We start from the raw sequence: 17,784 nt of genomic DNA, 5'->3' as shown, positions 1-17,784 counted from the left end.
CAGGCCCCGGCCTCCCCAACCCTGAGGAGCGGGGAGCGTGTTTTCTGAGGAAGCTGCACCCCATGAACCATCACACTGGCAACCTCGACAGTGTTGAGAGTGCTGCAGTCGGCTGAGGTGCAGGGCAGGGCAGGAAGTGGGGTGCTCCCCGTGGGGACAGCCACCCCTAGTTCCCCCTCCTAGCAGGTGGCTAGGGCACGTCAGTGCAGCTGGTGAGGCGATGGCGTTCCCAGCTCTGCATTTCAAGGGGAAAAGCCTTGCTACATAAAACACAGGCTGGGTGAGGAAGCCACCCAGAAACACAACCCTCTGGTTAGCTATGCTGTGCGCGGCGTCACCGCCTGACGTCACAGCAGCCGGCCACTCGCGTGCCCAGCGTGCACTAGGCCGCCAGCCTGTGCCTCTGAACATGCTCTTGGCATCACTGTGCTTTGAGCAGAGGGGACATGTGAACCTACGTAGATGAGTGTGAGTTTTTCACACATGCCTTTTGAAGCCCATTTTGAGGGCCTGTTACTCCAGGTGCTGGAGATTTTACGGAAAACGTGACAAAACTACCTCATTTCTGCGGCCCAGGTCAACACTTCCTGCTTTCATCAGGACTGCCTGGCCAGCTTGAGCCTCTGCCCTCCGTCTTTGTCCTTGCCTGGGGAGATCGGGGTTGGATGGAAGCCCCCGGCCCAGGTTCCAAGCTGCCGAGCCCTGTGGGGTCCCCGACCTGGGGGGAAGGGATGGGGACTGGGACTTCCTGCTGGGGGATGTGAGACACTGCCATCTGACTGGGCGCCCTTGCCCACAAACGTGGGGTGCATAATAATTCACCCGCTCTGAACGGTTTCCTCCCTTGGCGTACTTTCCAGGAGGAGGGGAAGTGATGAACCCAAAGCATCCTTTTTCTCACAGATAAATCAACTCTAAAGGTCCAAAACGTTAATGAACTGCAAGAAGCAAAACTTGATGACTATAAGAGACCTCGGTGGAGCTGGCTGGGAGGGTGGGGCACACTCGCTCCACAGCAAGAGCAACGGAACGCAGACCTCTCCCTGAAAGAGACAGAGCGCAGACGCTCACTCCCTGACTCGGAGCGGCAACGTGGTGAGAGCTGTCACGTGCTGATGGCATGAAGGGTTTTAGTCTTTGCCACTGGCTATTCTGGGACTCATTTAGGGATCACAAGGGTTAATGGCTCTTCGTTGGCTTACAAGGCCCAGCCACTGTAAGAAGCGACAGAAAGTTAATTAGGAGAGATCAGCGGAAACCCCGTTCAGGTTTCTGACTCACTTGATTTTGTGAGAAGCCAACGAGTTGACATATTCTGCCTCCGAAGGAGCCAAGACAAGCAGGCTGCTCCCATGGCAGCCAATCCGGGCCGTTCTCCCAATCCGGTGAATGTATTCGGCAGGTGAAGACGGAGCGTTGTACTAAAAGAGGGGCACGAAAATGAAGGCATTCACAGATCAAGGGATTGCCATTAATTGGAACTGCAATACCTCTCACCTGCCTCCAGGTATCCCTAGAATTAAATCCTGGTGCTATGGTTACCCCACCACCATCACAAGGAGAAGTCACTCAACCCTGAAACTCCTGGCTTCATTGGAAATAACAAGGCTCCGACGCGCCAACGGGAACAGTGGCCAAGTTTCAGATAAACGAGACATCTTCCCGTCCCAATATCTCCTTTTTAATTTCACTTCTCCACAGGTCTCCTCGCTTTCCTATTTGCATCTTTTCACCGAGGTGACTGGGCAAGGTGAGAATGCAGGCAGGATGGCCGCACGACCTTGGCCTACTTCCTCGAGAGACAGCAGCGGGGCTGCGAGCACAAAGACGGCACACAGGGTAGAGAGGGATCGGGTCCCAGCGCCTCGCTGTAGGCCCCCCAGGCCCCATGAAGTGGGGCTGCAGGCGGATTGAGAGGTTCCCTTCCTAAGGGACACACTCTGCTCCCGCGGACAGCGTTCCCGGCCAGGGAGACAGGCAAATGCTCGAACTCAGTAGAACGGGCGTGCTCCATGGCAGTAACTGGTCATCATTAAAGCCAACTGATCCTGCACTCATTCTGCCCTTTTGTTCTTTGCTGCTACTCAACTCAAAGACCACGGGCTGAGATGACTACGGTGGCAGGCCAGGCATATTAAACTAATCAATACCCACAATTACAGGGAGGCGCTCAATGATCAATTCTACATGGCTCATCTCCCACACATTAAAATCATCCTTCCTATTTCACATCTGCTCTGTGGCCGGCAGGAGAGAAGACACAATGCCTCTAGTCGCAAAGTCATCATATGCAGTGAGCAGAGCAGATCTCTAGCAGGTGACAATGCTGCAATTCCACTAAAATGTGAATAAACAGGGCATGTGTCCCCTGGCCCTCTCACAGAAGGGCTTAAAAATACCACTCTGCAGACTAACGAAAAGAAAAAACAAAACCGAAACCACCAGGCTCTAGGGCTAACACCCGTACCCTGTGGCAAAGCGGCGAAGGCTGGAGGTATGCATAAGAGGTTGTCAGGGCCTTAACTGCCCCCACAGGTCAGTGTGAACCGGCAGCTCTCAGGACAGCTGAGCTACCGCCTTCCCGACACAACGAGGCCTCCCAGGGGCCCAGTGGTTCCCGTTATTTTCAGAGTGCTGAAACTCGGGGGTTCGTCTGGGATGAACTCCCGTTCGTCTGGGAGCTGGGGCGCCCGCCCCTCCTTCCCGCGGCTGTGCAGCCTGGAGGCTGAGCTGTGGTGGTCAGGGGGACTGGGGTAAGGAGAGGTGGCAGGAGAATGGTGCAGATCGGACTGGTGGCTGCCTGGGGACCAGGGCAACACCCAAGAAGGTCTTAATAATTACTTCGAGCCAAAGCGTCTGCTCATGATCATACATTCCGGCCTCAAGCCCGCACCATAACAACAAGAGATGTTACCTGGACAATCCATGTGACTTGAGGGAGGTCCAAGCCCCGAGCCGCAACATCCTTCAAAACAGAAAAGAACAAAAGAATATGGCTTATGATGGAGTTTCTCAACCTTTTGGGGTCCTGGGTCCATTTGATGATCTAGGGCAAACACTGAGGGCTCACCCCCGGGAATGTACACAGGCGTGCATACAACTTGAGGAACTCACTGTCGTCCACTTGTGGGTAAAATTCTGATTTAGGGATGAGTTCTCCTGAACCTGCGGTGAGGCAGCTGCAGCCCACTTCACTGCAAGAACATCACCTGCATGCAGACTGGATAACTGGAATGAGTCATGGGCTGTTGTGTTAAGAATTCAGAGAACTGCTGGCATGTTTTACATTTTATCTGAAAAACCCCTTTATGGTGAACACAGTCGTGGGTTATTGCCCATACCCGGTCTTATCAGCAATGCTGAACGATAACGTGCTTTGAGGCGTGATTCTAGAAGGTCACCCTGAGGTACGTCCTCTTGAGCCCCAGAGTCACTGACCAAGGACGCTGCTCACGGGCCTTGGAGAGAGGGAAGGACCGAACGACACTCGCTCTTCTGATAGGTGGTTACAATTAGAACACCGGCCAGAGATTTAACCAGACAGACACAAAGGATAAAAGCAATGGAGACTGCTTTTTTCCTTTGAGCTGGCCGCCATCTCAAGAGCAAAGACTGCTCTCTGTATGTCTGGCCACTCTGGCAGGGAGATTGGAAATTGGGAATCTTTCCGTCTTTGGCAGTAAACACACAGCCAGCACCCACCTCCAAGGGCAAGCAACACCAAGAGGAGCCCCAGGCAGTAGACTCTGAGTACTCACTGTACATGAGAACACTGTACTTGCATTATCTTGACTCTTCGTCAAAATAACGCCTCAAAACAGAGGGGAAACCAAGATTCAGAGAGCTTAAGTAACCTGTCTAGGGACACACAGCTAACAAGCAGAGGGTAGCCCTCCCATCCAGGTCTGCTCTTTTCCAAGACCAAATTACATTGCATGGTTCCACCATCAAAGAAGACACTGTGTCCCTTGTATGCGATGGGAATGCAAAATAATACAGACCCCTAAGGCAAGGAATCTGGGGATATCCAGAAAAATTACACATGCACTTGCCCTCTGACCCAGAGTGATCTCCCCTCTAGAAATCCATCCCAAAGGTACACTGGTGAAAATGTAAATGACTGATGCACAAGGCTATTCGTTTCAGCACTATTTATGACTGCAGGTCTGGTGAACACCCCAGTGTCCAGTAGGAGACAGGCTGAATAAAACATGGCAATAACCACCACACAGAACAGAGCTACAGAACACAGCTACAAAAAGATGGAGGTGCCTCTGCACTGATATGGAGAATGTTGAGGCTATATTTTGAGCACAAATAGTATGCTTTTGCATAAGGAGTGGAGAAAATACAAATATACTGGGCTCATATTTCAAAAGGAAATACTGGAGGGAAAAATCCCAAAGCTTATAAAACTAGTGAGCTAAAGGGAAAAGAAGAGAAGAGGGGGAGGGGGCCAGGATGGGTCCTGTACTCCTTTAAGGCCCTTATAATTCTAACCCTGAGATCATGTTTCAATGCAATCAAAAAGACAACCTGCTGTCACGCAACAGGAAGGATAGAGCGTCACCCATGACATATTCTTGCCAAAACACACAAAAAAATCCTAAGACTGGAATCTAAAGGAGCGTCCACACCTACTGCGGGGAGGGAAGAACAAGGTAAACAGCACCTTAAGGACACAACTAGCCAAATCCGGGATGCGGGGTATTTGTTCTAAAGAACAACAGTCTTTCTTCAGCTAAAAAATCCAAGAAAAAAAGGAGGGTAATAAAAATAGAAGACTTTAGGGGGAAGACTTCCCTGGTGGCCCAGTGGTTAAGAATCTGCCTTACAATGCAGGGGATGCGGGTTCAATCCCTGGTCCAGGAACTAAGATCCCACATCCCGCGGAGCAACTAGCCTGCAGGCCACAACTAGAGAGTCCGTGTACTGCAAAAGTTCTATGTGCTGCAACTAAGACGGAGCTGATGCAGCCAAATAAATAAATAGAAGAGATTAGGCAGATGGATAAATGGATAGACCGACTGATACTCCAAGAACCAATACGTGGGAGGAGGTTCACCAAACTGTCAGCTGTGGTTATCCCCAGGTAGAGCAGCTTGGGGGCATTATAGGCTACCCACTCCAGTATATTTGGGCTTCCCTACTGGCTCAGCTGGTAAAGAATCCAACTGCAATGCAGCAGACCTAGGTTTGATCCCTAGGTTGAGAAGATCCCCTGGAGAAGGGAACGGCTACCCACTCTAGTATTCTGGCCTGGAGAATTCCATGGACTGTATAGTGCATGGGGTTGCAGAGAGTTGGACATGACTGAGCGACTTTCACTTTTTGCAGTTTCCTGTGTTGTTTGCTTCGTTTTTCTTTTGACAGTGAATGCATATATTATTAACCCCCCCATTTTTATTATAGAAAAATTTAAATCTACAAAAAAACTGGAAGAACAGTACCATGAGCACTTGTCAACCCTTCCTCCTGATTGACCAACTGCTAAACTGTCCCATGTTTTTTTCCTCTCTGTACAGTCACATTTTTCAGAACCTCCCGAAAGGAAGTTGCAAATATGATGACATCTCACCCCTAAAACTGCAGCACAGATTGCCTAAGTAAAAGGACATTCTTCTACCAATCACAACACCATGGGCACAGCTAAGAAACTTAAAATAACTTTATTTTCTAATAATCAGTCCATCTTCAAGTTTTACCAACTGTACCTAAGATGATTTTTATAATAGGTCAGTGAAAAAGTAATTGTGGTTCTGGACCATGAATTTTAAGTGATTGTAACTAGGCTCAAACACATCTCTATTAATCAAAATAGGAACCACTGCAATCAACACATTTTTGCCAATGAGAAATAAGTTTGTTTATTCCCGTAGTGTAAAAATTCGTGCTTCGGGATTCAACAAACTCTTGGAAAGCATCTTCTGCCTTCTGTTGGTTGTGGAAGTGTTTTCCCTGCAAAAAGTTGTCGAAATGCTTGAAGAAGTGATAGTCGGTTGGCAGGAGGTCAGGTGAACATGACAGATGAGGCAAAACTTGGAAGCCCAATTTGTTCATCTTTTGAAGTGCTGGCTGTGCGATGTGCGGGCGGACATTACCGCAGAGAAGAACTGGGCCCTTTCTGGTGACCAGTGCTGACTGCAGGTGTGGCACCTTTCTGGCATCTCACCCATTTGCTGAGCAAACCTCTCAGATGGGACGGTCTCACCGGGATTCACAAAGCTGTAGATCAGACCAGTAACAGACCATCAAACAGTGACCAGGCCTTTCTCGGTGCGAGTTTGGCTCTGGGATGTGCTTCAGAGCTTTTTCTCTGCCACTGAGCTGGCTGTCACCGGTTGTCATGTAAAATCCACTTTTCGTTACACATCAGAATCCAGTCGAGAAACGGTTCACCGCTGTGGCATACAGTAAGAGAAGATGACACTTCGGAATGATGAATTTTTTTTGATTTAGGGTTAGCTCATGAGGGGCCCACTTATCAAGCATTTTCACCTTTCTAATTTGCTTCAAATGCCTAATGACCGTGGAATGGTCGATGGTGAGTTCTCCCACAATTTCTTGTGTAGCTGTAAGAGGATCAGCTTCGAAGATCCTCTCAATTGGTCGTTTTCAACTTGTGATGGCCGGCCACTGCGCTCCTCATCTTCAAGGCTCTCGTCTCCTTTGCAGAATCTTGAACCACCACTGCACTGTACATTAGTTAGCAGTTCCTGGGCCAAATGTGTTGTTGACACTGCAACTTGTCTCTGCTGCTTTACGACCCATTTTGAACTTGAATTAAGAAAATCGCTTGAATTTGCTTTTTGTCTAACAACACTGCCCTAGTCTAAAATAAATATGAAATACACAGCAAGTAGTGTCATTAGCAAAAAAACCCATAAAGTGAGAAATGCACATTAAAATGACGTATAACATTACTACATTTACTTAAGAATGCATTTTAATATCAAACAACAAAGGTCAACAATGCAAAACCGCAATTACTTTTGCACCAGCCTTAATAGTTTTCCTTCCCTAACCCTGGACTAAAGCCTAGATCATTATGTTCTACTTTTATTACAGCCATCTAGCCTTCCTTACTGTACTGTTCATGGGGTTCTCGCAGCAAGAATACTGGGGTGGTTTCCCATTCCCTCCTCCAATCGACCACATTTTGCAAGAACTCTCCACTACGACCTGTCAGTCTTGGGGCGCCCTGCACAGCATGGTTCATAGCTTCACTGAGTTATGTAAGCCCCTTCGCCATGACAAGGCTGATCCTGTGAGAGGAGGGCAGCCCAGGACACAGGCTGAGTCTCCCGTTTCCCACGACTCCTGGTGTTGGGGAGGGGTCACCTCACAGCCAGCCACTGCCTGGACTCAACCCTGCTGTTTCCTTTAGCAGTTCTCGGCAGTCTCAGCCAGGGCTACACTGAGGGTGGGAGGGAGGAACAGGGAGAATTGGACTCCAGGACCACTGCAGCAGCCATCCAATCTGGGCAAGTCAACTCCGCTCTCCGAGCCTCAATTTATCCACCTATAAAATGGCTGCAATTGATTTATCTCCCCAGGTTGCTGTGACGATCCAATGAGACAGTGGACGTGAAAAGTGTCTTGAGAATCATTGATCTGAGTGTTCTGGCTGGTGATGAAGCAGCAACGGGCATGCAGGCAATGAAGTGGGGCTGTCAAAGCTTCTGGGTTCTCTTCCCCGCTCACAGCCCATCACCCATGCAGGCAGAGGACTGCGGAGGAGGGAGAGACCGCTCCATCCTCCTGGACGCTGTCAACCAGCAGGACCAGACCAGAGGACTCTGACCTACATAAGACCCAGCCGAGACTCCGGTTCTGTGCCCGCCCTCAGAACTTAAGATCCAAACCGCCTGTATTCCTTTAACCTAATTCAGACGAAAGAATTGCTAAAGTCAGTTCTGAAAGACACTCACGGGCGAGGCCTTGAAGGCCGTGGGCTGACAATTGGCTGCCTCCACGAGACCGAGGGGTACAGATGGAAGGCAGCTTGCTCAGGTGCCAGCCTGTCAGTTGGATTAAAATGACTCATTTATTTACCCAAGAACCTCACAAAGTGCTTTTACTAACAGGGAGAGGCAGCCTGTGGCTCTCTGAGCAAGGGACGCAGCAAATTCGCCTCTGCCGCCTTCCCGGCCTGCCAGAAGTCATTACTGCCGTGTGTGGAAAGCCATCAGCAGGGTCCGGGCCCCCGTTGTCCGGGTGACAGATTGGGCTGCGTAATCAGAGGGGGAAGGAGAGCGCGCAGAAGCTGTCAGAGGCGCGAGAGCTTGGCTGGAGCCGCCAGAAATCTGGCAACATGAGTTAGCGTAACTGAGTCAACAGCCGACCGTCTCCAAATGATCTCGCCATGAACAGGGATGAAATACGAGCGGAAAAGATAAACTTCACCTAAAAGGCATAGGCCAGAGAAAACCCAGAAAGTCTCCATTTCTTGGGGGCATCGAAGGGACATTCTTGGGACGCGTACAAGCATCCTTTGTCTCCTGGCCACCTGGCACGGCGGAAATTCCCCAGGAGGAAAGGAAATTAAGAAGTGCAGAGACCTAACGGTGTGATTCAAGAAAAAAGAGAGCAGGTGAAGGAGAGCAGCACGGGTGCTCTAGGTCTCTTCTGAAAAACAGGGCATGTGTGGAAGCCACATACATTCCAACAGAGGCTCAGCCAGCGGACATGGGTGGACCTGACAGTGCCTGTCCTTGTGCAGGGGTGGGGGAAGGCCACATCACTGGGTACCACCAGGGACAACCAGGGAGGGCCAGCCATCAGCCCTAAAACCGGAAGGAGTCTGGAAACACCACACTGCAGTCACTTACTGGGGTTTCTCTTTCTCAACCCCTCGATTTAACAGTGATGCTCAAAACCTCTGGCTACAGGTGAGTGCTTCACTATGAGCCAAAGGAATCAGCATGAACATAAGCCCATCTCCTCTATCTGCTTCTTCTGATTTCTCAATTCCACTGAAGAAAGTGGGCTCTGAACTTTCAAATGACTCCTTCCTGCTAGTACTTTGCTCCCTCCTTACCTTGGCTTCCTTAGATCCAGTTTTCTAGACAAAGCTAGAAAATTAAAGAAAATTACATTCCAAGTATGTAAGAACTGTTCTTTCCCAGACTGGTCTCTCCTGCTCAAGTATCCTTTCACCTCTGCCCAGACTCCATGCCACTGCAGTCACACGTGTACCGAGAACTCATGTTATATAGTCATGTATCAGGTCCCAAAAGACTTCATGAAATTAAGACAGCCTTTGCTTTGAAGATGTTTATAATTAAACACACAGACACACACACTCTTAACTTCCTTCGCCACAGAAAAAATACAATGGAGGAGAATGGGGAGCAGGAAGGTACTTTCTAGAAGAAAAGGAAATAGAATTGTGAGCTTTTGTGTGGTTACACCACAATTCCCAACTTCCCACACAAGACATTCAGTCTTTTGGCCTTGTTAAAAGAATCTTGGGAAAAATCAAAATGGCAAAAGACGAGGTACCAAGGTGGAAAGTCTCCCTGCAACAGCTAACAACATAGGTCCTCTTTATGCGAAGATGCACGTCTCCATCTGCCTCGTCCTCTGTGGCCCCACTGCTCATTAGCACCCAGGAGGCTCCCAGAGAGCGGTCAGAGCCTGGCGAGCAACAGACTGCTGCCAAAGACGCAGTGACGATGCTTCCCCAGCCCAGGCACCACCTATCACAGCCAGCAAGTCTCAGTCACCCCAAGTTTCCAGCCACAGCGACCGCATGCGGCAGAAGGAGGAGGAAGACCGAGCAGGAATGAAGAACTTCATATCACTGGGGACCTGGGCTGGTATCCTGGTTTACAAATGGAGGGAAACGAGCCCCCACCCGGCTCTTTCCTAGTCATTTCTTCAAGCAGAATAAAGAGACTGGTAGAGGCTCAGCATACTGGATGCGACCTGGACCAGCAAATGAACACCCAGGGGCTTAGAGAAATCAGACGATGGCAAGAGGGTGCGTTTCACATGGCACCGGGGCCTGGCAGGGGGCAGAGGTGTGGGGTGCTGCGTGTTGCCAAGTCAACAGTGCTCATCATCTAGCTGACATCACCTGCTTGCAGGCAGCAGCCAGGCTGAACAAGGAAAGCCATCAAGTGCTTTTGACCCCACTGAGAGTCACATTTCAGAAAATGATCTTTGCTTCCATAGAGCTACTGGAAAAAGACAAAAACCAAAAACTGAACTTCAAATACCTGGAGTTTTCTTTGAGACTTGGAGCTCATCCACATCTGTGAAAAACACAGTCGCATTTGCTTATCTTGGAAGACTTGACAATTTCCCACCAGGGACATTTTCAGCATCTTAAGGGTCAAAGAAAGCACTTTGTTCTGGTCCTAACCCAAACTCCAACACATGGGTTCTTGCTGCCTTCTGTTTTAACATAGGTGATCTCCAACGTTCACTCTTCAGATAACACCATGGATATGAAAAAGTAAACTTATTCCCAATGAGCACTTTAAAAAAAAAATGTCACAAACAATCCTTTATAGGAATGTTTACAAGAATCCCATGGGTAAAACTGAATTTCTATTTTATTATTTTTTTATTGAGGTATGACTTACAATATTGTATTAGTTTCTGGTGTAGAGCAAAGTAATTCAGTTTATATATATGTGTGTGTGTGTGTGTATCTGTATATACACATATATATTCTTTTTCATATTATTTTCCATTATAGTTTATTACAGGAAACTGAATATAGTTCCCTATGCTATATAGTAAGAATTTGTTGTTTATCTACTTTACATAAATAGTTTGTATCTGCTAATCCCAAACTCCTATTTTATCCCTCCCCCATTCCCTTTTGATAACCATAAGTTTGTTTTCTATTTCTGTGAGTCTGTTTCTGTTTTGTAAATGAGTTCATTTGTATCGTATTTTAGATTCCACATATAAGTGATATCATATGATATTTGTCTTTCTCAGTTTGCCTATTTCACTTAGAATGATCATCTCTAGGTCTACCCATGTTGCTGCAAATGGATGATTTCATTCTGTTATGGCTGAGTAGTATTCCCTAATGAACAAGTATATTAATGTCAGCCTCAGTCTTTAGAAAAAGACATATATCAGTGGTTCTCAACACTGATCCCCAAGTATCCACCCATTTAACCCACAAATACCGGTGCTCTGTGCCAGAGGCTGGGACGGAACTGCAAACAGAACACAGTCCCTGTCTTCACAAGCTTGTGGTTCGGGGGGAAGACACCGAGACCCGCTGGGAGGAGCATCACTGAGAAACGCAGGGCACCCTGGCAGTGTCTCATGGGGAAGCACGGGGGCTTCTGTTTCCAGAAAAAATGACAATGAAGCTGAGACCTAAGAAGGGGTGAGTCTAAGTCAGGGTGGGGTGTCCCAGGAGGAGGGAATTTATGTACTAGAGCCCTGAGGCCAGAAGATGCCGAGAGGGGCCTGTTTAGCTGAAGGATGCGGAGTAAGAGGAAAGTGGGGACAGAGGGGAAAGAAGGGGTCAGGCTCCAGAAGTCTCAATGAATGTAGGATTCTTGACAAATTCCTGTGTCAAGTAGATTATCTGGACCCATCTTCTCTTTACACTGAGCATGTAAAGATGGTTTAGGAGAAACACAAGCATCTGACTTGATGGGGGTCATAAAGAGAAGGGCTACTTGGCCAGACTCAGACCTCCTTTGGAGGCAAGTGTTCCAGCAGTTGCTGCTCTCAGATCTAATCACCAGGGCCAGCGGAACCACTGCTGGGCACACACACATACGCACGTACACACGCACACACACACACACACTTGAGACTCATCAGCAGGTGACCAGGCAGGCCTGTCTTGTAGATGATCATATGTACATACACACAAGTAACAAAGTTGTACTCACCCATAAACTCTCAATTTAGAAAGAAAACCATCTCTATTACCTTCAAAACTAAATAGAGAACAAGGGTTCCTTAAAAAGTAATTGTATTAAGTGAGGCCTAGAGAGGCCTTCAAACAGCCAACTGTCTTTGTTCCTACCTTGCACTTGTTCACGGGGTTACTAAAATCTACGGTGAGATTTCATCACTGTATAGATAGGGATTTCTCAAACAACCGCTGGGGATTAAGTTACACCTTCCGAGATGGCACACATGCGGAAGGCATTTTAATCTTGGGAGTGAGCAGCACCTTTGGTGAAGTGAGTCCCTGGAGAAGCGGGGACGTTGAAAGAGTGTTTCCAAGCTTGAAAGAGCACAAGAGATGTGCAGGAAAAAGGTCAGAGCGGTGCTGGAGAGGCCGGCTAACTACAGTCGTGAAGACTGAGGCCGAGTGAAATGGCTCTGAAAACCGTAGGGCAAATGGTAGGTTTAAACAAGAGCGCACAAAATCTGTCCAAGCGCGTCTATTTTCCTTTAAGAAAAGGCGAGCAGAGGCGAGCAGAGTGATTTTGTTGTGAAAAGGCTTTCTCAGCTCTAATTACTCCCGATAGCTGTAATTTACAAGTTCTTGGTGGATAGAAATCACCAAGATTCACACATTTTCAGACCAACAGCTGCCACCATTAGTGAGCAAATCGCCAAGTCTTGTGGGCAGTGGCAGCCCGCTACCCGTGGCAGCTGGGTGACAAACCAGGACTGCAAGGAGACCGGCACGCCAGGTGGCCCCTGGGATCCCTGCTCCCTGTGGGGCCGCTGACTGCAAGGCAAACAGTCCAGAGACAAAGCAATTGCAACCACCACCACCAATTTTCAACCTTCCCACGGAGCAGAGTGATACATACCGTGCAAAAAAGAATGCCTGTTTTGGAATGTGTGAAATCTTGAAACACTGCTGTTCTCTCCTGCAAAAACAAGAAAAAATAGGGTCTTTATAACTCAGCTCAATGCCAGCTAGGTGGTGGGCTTAGATTCTTATGAGTCTCCCAACTTCCTACTACTGTAGCCACTTTTAGGCACAGAAAGGTTTTGCCAAGTAAGAGGAAGAAGTGGATTCTTCATATCATCCAACACGACCCTGTTCCTACAGCACCAGGCCTCTTCCAGACAGCGGCAAATAATGGAGGGCAGCACATTTCATTAAGATAATGCGGGGGGGGCACACCCTCCAGAGACAGCCAGCACTGAGGGTAGGGGTGCCAAAGGCAAGTGCCTGCCCTCAGGGGGGGTCCCAATTCAGAATTTATTATAGCACCCTTTCTACAGGTGGTCTGGAGGATGAAGAGCAACCAACCTTTCCTATAGAGCTGTTTTTTAAAAAAATTTATTTTCAAAAAGACTGTAAAATTGTTAAGAACCATATGTCTTAACTGGAGAAAAATATTTCAAGTCAAAGGAAGAAAATGAAATCATCCCACCTCTCAAAACAAACCACACAGCTGGCAACATCATGAGGCTCCCTCTGAGGGCTCCTACTGAGGGCTACCAGGTACCAGAGCTGGCTTGCACTTTATGTGTCTGAACGCACCCGATCCACACAGAAACCCGGCGAGCAGGTACTGTCACCAGCCCCCGTGCCAAGGGGAGGAACTGAGGCATAAGAGGTTAGGGAACTTGCCTCTTAATGGGCATCCACTGTTAGTAAAGGGCTGAACTGGTTTCTGAACCCTGGGAGTTCACGGCTTCTCCGTGGAGTCAAAACCAAAAAAGTTCCTAAGAGCCCATGAAACACCTTACAGGCAGGACATACTGTATGCAGATGTGGAGTAAGGAATACAAAGACCAGACCCCTGAGGATTCAGCGTGGCCATCAGGAGACAACTCTTTCAACAGCAGCCCCTCTCTGATGCTCATAATGCACTGAGTCGGCCACTCAGGGAGACCACACTGAGATCACGTGGAGCAGTGGGCAGGGTAACTAGCCAGGAAGATGTGATGGGCCCGGTTTTAGCTTAGTCCTCGGGACAAGACACTTCATTCGTGTTTAGAAAACGAAATGCAGAGACCCTCCCTTCTACCTCCTACCCATCTCACAGGGAGGGTGCGATGGTTAAACACCTAACAAACAGGACAACACAAGTAAAATACTAGCAATTATTAAACAATGAAAAAATTATTTTTTCTGAAAGAGAAATAACAAGGATGGCCCCTGACATGTACTGAGCACTCAATCTGCGCTAACGCAGTGAACCGCCACAACTTCTGAAGTCTGTACTACTGTTCTCTCCACTTTAGAGGCCTGGACACCGAGCACAGAGAGGTTAAATGCTTCCCTGAGGTCACACAGCCAGTGAACGGCAGTCAGGCCCAGAACACAGGCAGCCTGCCCCAGTGCACGCAGCTGTAAGCACCCTGCTACCCTGTGGGATGCACTGTCTGAAACACCCTAAGTGCAGGGTCTTCTGCTGATCTCTGCAAGTGGCTAGATCCTCCTGAGCCCACATTCAGCTTCTTCTTTATCCTCACCTCTCCCCTGCAGGACAGCTCTGGAGAAAACAGACCTAGAGGACTACTAAACTGAGTTAAAAAAAAAAACCATAAATGGCATTACATTATGAAACCAACAAACTGAACTGAACTGGGGAACCTGGAGGTAAAACTCAAGAGTTTACAAAACTCATTAAGGTTGGAATGTTCAGGACATTTGGCTTAGTCTTGTGTTAAGAAGCTGTGTCCTTGAGTGACCTTGAGTAACTTCATTTTTCTGAGCCTCCATTCCCTTACTTATTAAAACAAAAAAAACAATAGCAAAAAAAAAATGGCCTTATCTGGCTCTAAAAATGCTGACTTTTTTAAGGTGGTTCTCATCAAACCATCCTCCGCTTCCGGGCTCTCTTTCGAGCTCTCTCGTTTCCTCAGCTGCCTGATAACCTCTCCTCTAGGACAAGCTGGCAGGGATCCCTCTTCCAAGCCCTGCCTGCCCTTCCTGCCACAGTTCCAGCGAGCTCACCTCCTCCTACATCCTGCTCGACTCCCTGAAAGGATGGCCTGGCTACCAGCAGCGGAATGAGAGTGAGCGCAGCGAAGTGCCCGAGTGCCCAGGACGAGGAGAATGTTTCCCTCTCCCTCCCGATTGGAACTGTTCGCCACGCGGAGGCCCGCAGCCCCGGTGCCCCGCGTCCTCGCCCAGCCCGAGTGCTCCGAGTGCAAGCTCTGCATCTTGTTGACAATGACAGCAGTCACGCTCAGCAGTACCATATGGGAGCCACAATTTAGCTCCATTAATGCTCTTAATTTGAAGACATCAAGCCCTAATTACACACTGGGTACTAAAAAGGCAAAAGCCTTCCCTGGTGCCAGCTACTTAGTGGTGCTCTGTTGCCTTAACAGCTGGCTGGGGCAGAGTCCGGCCAAGCCGCCCGCACGCTGTCTCAGGTGGAAGAGACCAGCTCCCGGAGCAAAAGTGAACGGGACGAGGGGCTCCTCGTCACCCCCCAGGGGACACGGCTGTTTCCACCTGCTGTGGCCTCCAGTGGGTCGCCCACTTTAGCCACGTTCTTCCCTGGCCTAGCAGGGTCCCAGCCTGGGGAGGCCAGGGCTCACCTCTTGCTCCAGGGCGCTGTGCAGCCGCAGGAATTTTAACGGCGTGGAGGTGGGTGGCAACTGCTCTGGGGCCAGGGCCCCCGAGCTGCTCAGCAGGGTCTGGAGGAAGAGGATGTAGTGGAACTCCACCAGCTCGCAACTTGAGAAGAAGACGATCACCTTCTGGTCTCTCTCAAACTGCACGGACACAAAGGGGGACAAAACCACCTGCATTTTCAAGATCAGGTGACACTAAAATGAATCTCTCTGTAAAACACACGGGCAGGCTGGCCCCGAACTGGAAACAGAGCTGACAGATGGCTTTGAATTATTTTTAAAAACAACACTGGTCTGCCATGCTATTAATACAAAGAATGCAGGACAGGAAAATGACATAGCTGCCACCTCAAATGGGCCTCCCGCATCTGAGAAAAACAAATACGCTTCAGAGCAAAGCTGCACATGAGCTCGGCCTCCCTCACTCACTCAGGGCTTGCCACGCACAGCCCTCCCAGTGGGGACCCTGAGATCGCAGTCAGTCTAGAAGCTGCACCCTCAAGCCCTTCCACCTACTATTTTCCCATGTACCAGAGAAAGTGATCATGTGAATCCAGTAAATACACAAACAGGATGAGTCTCTAAACACATGCACACAGGCCCATATCTGGTTCACATCCAACATGCTTTAACCACGTGACATCCCTGGTGTCAGTCTAGGACTGGTCTATGAGGAGGATCTCAAGTTGAACATGCTGACCCCTGAGTCCTTACTGCAATTCTAGAACCACTGACTGAGAAGCTCTCTGCTAAGGCCTGCACTCACTACCACAGTGAAGCTGGGAAACTTCCATGTACATCTTAGCTCACTGTCCTCCATGCCTGACATAAACAACACTGTGGTCCTTTCAGGATCAGGTCAGGCCCAGCCCTCAGACCTACCTTGCACTTCTGCAGGATGAAGGCCGCCAGGCAGACGAGTCTCAGCTTGCTGGGGACCACCACCACATACTGCTCAAGACCGGCTGGGATGGCAAAGCCGTCCAGCTCATCGGTCGCCTGTGGAGGAGAAGCTTCGAGAAAGGCTTCGCTCTCCGGGCTCGACAGGTCATGGCTTTCATCCAGGACAGAGATGCTGACAGGGTCGTGTAAACTGATGTCAGCCAGCCGCGCTACTCCTTGGAGAGAAGGTGAGAAAGAACAGCTGACAGGCCTGCGCTGTACAACCAGTCACATCCGCACACCCCCAACACCACACACCCAGGCTTACTGAGAAGTCCCTGATAGGGACCCCCAAATGCTAACACTGATCTGCCCCACTGTCAGTCTCCTGGGGACCCGCCGATTTCTTCCCAGGGCCTAAAAACCCATATACACCACCAATGTTTCTAAACTCTGACCTGCGGAAGACCACTGCAACAGATGTCTGCTCATCACTCCCCAGAAAGGCTTCGGTGGTCAAGCAAATTATGGAAATCCTGATAGAAAGGTTTCTTGGCATTCTTTCTCAGGGCTTCCTGGGCCTACAGGCCTTGTCAGGACCTTTATTTGTGTGACTGTGCCCGTGAACCTCCTAGAGGAGGCGGTAATGTGTGGCATTTCCCCCACTTTTTGAGCACAGAATCCTTTTTTCATGGATTATCTCTTATGGTCACTGTTGGTTACAACACACTCTGAGAACTGCTGGTGGGGCAGGGGGATGGCATCTGGTGCACGTGCAGTGGCTGGTAAACCAAGTGAAAAAGGAACACGAGAGCTGAAGTGCCTGCAGTGATCTGCGCGCAGGGGATCCTGGTGGAGCCTCGGTGCTCCCATCGACGACAGAGAGCTAAGAAGCCCCATCTCACAAGGATGGAAAGACAGAATTGAGCTCACAGAATGTATTTTTTAGGTTTAATAAAAAAAAGAAGACTTAAAAAGTCCCAGCTGGGCTTCCCTGGTGGCTCAGTGGTAAAGAAACCGCCTGCCAATGCAGGAGATGTGGGTTTAATCCCTGGGTCAGGAAGATCTCCTGGAGAAGGAAATGGCAACCCACTCCAGTATTCTTGCCCGGAAAATCCCAAGGACAGAGGAGCCTGATGGGCTACAGTTCATAAGGTCGCAAGAGTCAGATACGACTGAGCAACTAAACAACAACACAGTGTCTTCAGGAGAAAGGCAGGATGATGATACTTAGAAATGTGCTGGCAGAGAGGTCACCTCCTTCAGGACAGGAGCCCTGCCCTGGCTGGGCAGCACCTGCCATCACAACCGCTCGAGACCACCAGCCTCCGCCTACCTCCACACCGACGTGAGCGCCAGCAGCCTCTCCCTCCCGCAAGGGTGCTGGACCTGGAACCTGACCTTTTTCCTCCC

The 17,784-nt window shown here is 49.2% G+C and overlaps 1 protein-coding gene across 5 annotated transcripts in view; it reads right to left on the bottom strand.

Moving 5' to 3' along the window:
• Positions 1–17,784, bottom strand: part of DDX31 (DEAD-box helicase 31) — a 71,953-nt gene that overhangs the window by 34,775 nt on the left and 19,394 nt on the right. For all 5 annotated transcript variants that reach the window (XM_081590790.1, XM_081590791.1, XM_081590793.1 and 2 more), the window contains 5 exons: positions 16,372–16,607; positions 15,454–15,630; positions 12,756–12,815; positions 2,915–2,965; positions 1,282–1,421 (listed from right to left, as the gene is read on the bottom strand). In XM_081590790.1, the coding sequence (XP_081446916.1) occupies positions 1,282–1,421; positions 2,915–2,965; positions 12,756–12,815; positions 15,454–15,630; positions 16,372–16,607 (664 nt within the window). The remainder of the gene's footprint in view (positions 1–1,281; positions 1,422–2,914; positions 2,966–12,755; positions 12,816–15,453; positions 15,631–16,371; positions 16,608–17,784) is intronic.

The sequence above is a fragment of the Giraffa tippelskirchi genome, chromosome 4, assembly GCF_054371585.1.
Source record: "Giraffa tippelskirchi isolate mGirTip1 chromosome 4, T2T-mGirTip1v1.2.pri, whole genome shotgun sequence".
Lineage (NCBI taxonomy): Eukaryota > Metazoa > Chordata > Mammalia > Artiodactyla > Giraffidae > Giraffa > Giraffa tippelskirchi.
Note: the sequence above shows the minus strand (reverse complement) of the source record. Positions and strands in the feature narration are given on the sequence as shown.